The sequence below is a fragment of the Gigantopelta aegis genome, chromosome 4, assembly GCF_016097555.1.
Source record: "Gigantopelta aegis isolate Gae_Host chromosome 4, Gae_host_genome, whole genome shotgun sequence".
NCBI classification, from domain to species: Eukaryota; Metazoa; Mollusca; class Gastropoda; order Neomphalida; family Peltospiridae; genus Gigantopelta; species Gigantopelta aegis.
The window spans coordinates 25185205-25191173 of record NC_054702.1 but is presented as its reverse complement, the minus strand read 5'-3'; the positions used below and the strand labels follow the sequence as shown (position 1 = coordinate 25191173).

At 38.4% G+C, this 5969-nt stretch overlaps 1 protein-coding gene across 1 annotated transcript in view; it reads right to left on the bottom strand.

Annotated features, from left to right (window-relative positions):
- Window positions 1-4295: 4295 nt before the first annotated feature.
- LOC121369757 (fibropellin-1-like) overlaps window positions 4296-5969 on the bottom strand; it is a 56855-nt gene continuing 55181 nt past the window's right edge. Inside the window, exons 23-24 of the mRNA XM_041494816.1 lie at window positions 5550-5684; window positions 4296-4740 (exon numbers count right to left, since the gene is read on the bottom strand). Coding sequence (XP_041350750.1) covers window positions 4484-4740; window positions 5550-5684 — 392 coding nt within the window. The 3' untranslated portion in view covers window positions 4296-4483. The remainder of the gene's footprint in view (window positions 4741-5549; window positions 5685-5969) is intronic.

The window sequence follows — 5969 nt, the reverse complement described above, 5'->3', positions numbered from 1 at the left end:
TGTTGTTGTTGGTTTTTAATATTTGAAATCAGGAAATGGTAGGGAGCATGAAATATTAGTGAATTCAGCGAGGTCATACCAGTCGTTAAATCTAAAGATATGTACAACAGACTGTTATATCAACCCTTTGTACTATTGCTTTGTTGGTGATTAAGTCCATTGGACTATTTCTCGCTCCTGCCAGTGCACCACAACTAATATGTCAACGGTTGTGGTATGTGTTATCCTGTCTGTGGGATGGTGCATATAAAAGATCCCTTGCTGCTAATCGAAAAGAGTAGCCCATGAAGTGGCGACAGTGGGTTTCCTCTCAATATCTGTGTGGTCCTTAACCATATATTCGACGCCATATAACCATAAATAAAATGTGTCAAGTGTGTCGTTAAATAAAAAAAAAAACATTTCCTTTTTGTTGGTGATCAACTGATTAAAGCAGAATGCCAAACAACTAAATCGTTCGCCTGTCCAGTACCTAGGTATAAAACAAAGTGTATTTCAGGGCACCTCACCCTACCTAGAAAACATGGGTTGACCCTAAAAAAAAATTATTTATTTTTTATTAAAGGGACATTCCTGAGTTTGTTGCATTGTAAGATGTTTTCGACTAATAAAATATTTCTACAATTAAACTTACATATTAAATATATTTTTTTGTTTAGAATATCAGTGTCTGTATATTCAATGTGTTCCTGATCGTCTTAATATTTGTAAGAAGCCCAAACTGGATTTTGTCTTCAAATAATTTTGTACGTACGAAAAATATATTTTAGGAAATAAAATGAAATTTAACCTAGTACAAATATTAAAACGATCAGAAACACGTTTAATATACACATTAATATTTTATGCAGTAACATATATTTGATATGTAATTACAATCGTTAAAAAGCCTCTGTTGGTCGACAACATCTTAAAAATTGCAGCAAACCCTTTAATGCAGATAAAAATAGTGATATATAAACAAACTGCATTCAAATAAAACAAAAAACTCCAATACATTAGTACATTATTTATTTACATGTTACAATGTAGTTTATAATGTAGTATACAATGTTTCAGCTTGCTATGTACAGTCAAAATGAATATTTATCAAATCTTTCACACCATCGTACCCATTGAGCCAGACATGAATATACAGTACAAAAGTTACAATGAGATGATGTGAACAACATACACTAACATTATGCTTTATAGACATTAATAAACATTTATACATAATGGGCCACCAATGTGGCAAACATCAATACAAGTAAGCTTATCCCCTCGGTCATTATAAATAAATGTAGCTTTGATAGCAAGCATAAGCTAAAAAGTTCAGTCAAGGGCGGATCTAGGATTTCTGAGGAGCGATGAGGACTGAAAACCCTCTGAATCTTTAAGATTTGCAGGATAAAAGGGACCTCAAGGGGCGTTTCGCCCCGCTAATTCCTTAGATCCGCCCCTGGATTCAGTACGAGTATTATATTGTTAAAGGTATCAATAGTTGCTATTCTTGCTTTATTTATTTGTCCAAAAGCTCCAGTACCGAGTACTTGAAAGCATTTGTATTTAATATGTAAACGTTTGGTAGAGATTTAATTGTTTTGTTTTCTGCCCATGATGCGTCATTTTTAAATGTACGATGTACCCATTTGTTATTACCTGTAATCATGGCAAATTCGGGTTTCGCCATATCGACGCTCTGCAGGCGTGTCACGTCCGACGTTCGTTCATTCTATTAAAAAAGAAATATATGCAAAGACTAGTATGTTGCATCAAGAAACTCTACGAAAAAAAAAAACCCCACCCACCCCAAACAAACAAATCCGTGGAAAAAAACATCGAATATAGTTCACAGCCAAAGAAAATTAAAACCACCTCGGCAATTTCTATGGCAATGCGCATTGCCGTGGGCAATTACAAGGGTTGTTGTTGACAGTTAAAATACATTGGTTGTGTGTATTTTTCATTAAGAGTCATGGGCGTACGGGTTCCCATGTTTGTAGGGAGGAAGGCTGGCTTTTGCCCGAATCTGGATAACTAAGTTTATTCATATATTATTAGCAATACTGCCCAACAGCTGTATAGGGTTTCAAACGAATCGCTCCGCATTTATATATGGGTCACAACCAATTTTGAGTGTATAATGATGGAAATACATGGTAAAAAGGTCTCATGTTAACAAATATTGCCCAAATATCTGTATAATGTTTGCCCGAATTTGAGGTTTTACTCGTACGCTTGTAGTAAGAATTGTTTCATGATCATGAGGCGAGATAGACTCACATTTCCACGCGTTATTTCCATTTCACACACATACATGTAAGCCTACATACTGATGGTGAATCGCATGTGAGCAATATCAGAACTGCTTGTATAAGTGATCATAAATGAGCCGTTCAATAATTGCGTAACGCTTTAGGGGCGAGAGGGCATCGTGGGATTCGTTAGGAAAGTTTATGGAGGAGAGAGGGAATGCTTTTTAAGACTGATGGGATTTTTTTCAAAAGTAAGGTTACGTTTTCTAGACAGTGTCATTTTTATTCAGATAATGAAATGGAATAGTTATTGTTCTTTAATATATTTAATAGACATTGTTCTTTAATATATTTGTTCTATATAGTGTTTATATGAAACCAAATCAAACCAACACACAAACAGAAAACCCAAGAATATTGGTCATGGGCCCCGTTCCATAAAGCGATCTTAGCGCTAAGATCACCTTAAAGAAAGAAATGTTTTATTTAACGACGCACTCAACACATTTTATTTACGGTTATATGGTTAAGGACCACACAGATTTTGAGAGGAAACCCGCTGTCGCCACTTCATGGGCTACTCTTTCAGATTAGCAGCAAGGGATCTTTTATTTGCGCTTCCCACAGGCAGGATAGCACAAACCATGGCCTTTGTTGAACCAGTCATGGATCACTGGTCGGTGCAAGTGGTTTACACCTACCGATTGAGCCTTGCGGAGCACTCACTCAGGGTTTGGAGTCGGCATCTGGATTAAAAATCCCATGCCTCGTCTGGGATCCGAACCCAGTACCTACCAGCCTGTTGACCGATGGCCTAACCATGACGCCACCGAGGCCGGTCAAGATCACTATAAGTGAATTATGTTAGCTGTACAGTTACGGTGATCTTAGGGCTAAGATCGCTTTGTGAAACGGGGTACTGAAGTAGTTGTAGAAATGAGAGTTCTGGCGCACAAAGTCTCATTGGATTAACATGGGGACGGTAACATTCTCAGTAGTACCTTCACAACCCCAGATGTGAAAATAGAACCGACAGTAACTCTGAGCGTTATGAAAATGGTGGACATTCCTAACATTTAAACGTAACATTTCTATCAACGTGTTTGGCTACGAAAAAGGTGACATCTATCCACTTCACATGGCCAAACGTTTTGAAAGGCACATAGATCTGCTTATGATTGCAGATAAACGAATGTCTCACTATTGCTGGATCAAGGACCTGAGTCGACTGTCAGGTGATAGAATGTACCACGACTTCTACATTTTGTTTGCAGCACAGTCCAAATTGTAAAATTAGTATTAGTTTTTTTTTTCTGACCCAAGTACACAGAGATGGGAGAGAAAAAGGGGAGTGTATTAAATTCCATAATTTGCGTTATGGAAGTGTTGGACGACCCCGAACAGCAAACTGAGTATGTAAGATGGAAACTTGGTTCTCTCTAAACTAAATAACCGGTTTACGAAGGCGGATCTGGCACTTCCAAGACGGGATGAAGATTCTAAAAAAGGAATTCTTGAACTCCTGGAATTCGCATTGTCAGTAGAAGACGGTTTCATCCATATAGTCTAAGCATGCTTACGTCAGCTACGGAAACTGTGTTTAAATGTCAAGTCGAAATTACCAATGCTTTAATAAAAATGAACTAGCGAAAAGAAAAGGGGTGGGATGTCCGAAGGTAATTAGAGGGTCCAGTTACATACAAGTATTAAAGTCGCAGATCCCAGTTTTAACCACATAAATGGAAAGTTTGGTTAATCCACAAACAACACATTTGGATGAAGTTACAGTAGGAGGAAACAAACGTCTGTGACGTTAAAACGAGGAAATACAGTTAAAAATAAGACTTAAAACTCGTCTCCACAACCGTTACTTCTCAGATGTAGGTCTACGTGCGTTTTTCAAAATTAGGAAAAATGCACTTTATGGTATTAGAAACACCAGGATGACCAGAAACAATTCGGATGTACGGAAATGGATAATCTAAGCAATAAAATGTTTGATTTCAATAGTAAAAAAACAGCCGTAATAGTGAAAAATATGCCTTAGAGTTTAAAAACTAGGGTCTTTCACTTTTAATTCGTCTTTAACTGAGAGAGAGGGACAATGCATAATCTTAAGAGTTTATGGAGAATATGCCCCCTGCCACGCTTGCTTCCGTCGCCTTAGGGCAACAGACCCCATGCCATCCCCATTTAGATCCACTTGTAGGTTTGTCTCTGTGTGAAATGGTATTTCAGAAAGAAGTTCAATATCTGTCCGAGCTGAAGGTGCTCTCGTGCCAGTCAAAGATCTGTTTGTACATGGAGGACGGCAGGGCGAAACAGAAGTCTCGCGGCCCTTTCCTCTGCCCCACGAACACCCAGATGACGATGGCGAGGATGATGAGAAGCAGCAGACCGAAGATGATGCCCAGCATGATGGCCAGGGTTGTCGGGTCGATCCCGTATCGACGGCGACTAAAGCGGAGGTTCGGCGTCACCGGGGAGGGTGTAGTCACGTTGTCTGAAAATACCAAACAGTAATAGTAGAAACTTTAATTTTGTCTAACAACACTACTTGAATATATTGATTAAAGATCGGTAATTGGAGGTAAAAAAATAAATTGGGACACAATTTACAAAGCCTGTTTTTGACTTAACCGTGTGTAGTTACATACTAGTACATTTATAAGCCGAATTTACAAAGCCCGATTTTGGATTACACGCGTGTAACTACATATATTTATAGGGCCGAATTTACAAAGCCTGTTTATGACTTACATGCGTGTAACATCATACATTTACAATGCTTAAACACCTACACATGTACATTTAAGAAAAACAGGCTTCGTAAATTCGGTCCTTGATCATTCTTACATACAGCCTTCAGAGGAAACCCACTACGTTTTTCCACGAGCCACAAGGAGGAAGGAAGGAAATGTTTTATTTAACGACGCACTCAACACATTTTATTTACTGTTATATGGCGTCAGACATATGGTTAAGTACCACACAGATAGAGAGAGAGGAAACCCGCTGTCGCCACTTCATGGGCTACTCTTTTCGATTAGACAGACACAGACAGGATAGTATATACCACGGCCTTTGTTACACCAGTTGTGGAGCACTGGCCGGAACGAGACGGGGATCGATCCTAAACCGATTGCGCATCAAGTGAGTGCTTTACCACTGGGCTACATCCCGTCCCCATGAGCAGCAAGAGGACGTTTATATGTTTATACGTTTATTATATGGGTAACCTAGAATAGTATTAAAAAAACACCCACAAAAACTATTGTTAGCGAGTTTCTATATTAAGCTACTGAAACCTACCACAGACTTTTCCGTACGTCCATGGAGGGCAGAAACAGTAGAAATCGTCAATCCAGTCGTGGCACTTGGCTCCAGACAGACACGGCATCGGGTTACAGTCGTTGAGGTTGATCTCACACGTGTCGCCGGTAAAACCTGCAGGTAAACATGTTGTAATAGGCATCAATATGTTTATTTCTTAATTCAGATATCATCATTGGTAATTATTAACACTTGTATCGCCAGTAAAACCTGCAGGTAAACATGTTGTAATAGGCATGAACATTTTTATTTCTTAATTCAGATATCACCATTGGTAAGTATTAACACTTGTATCGCCAGTAAAATCTGCTGTAAAACATGTTGTAATAGGCATCAATATGTTTATTTCTTAATTCAGATATCACCATTGGTAAGTATTAACACTTGTATCGCCAGTAA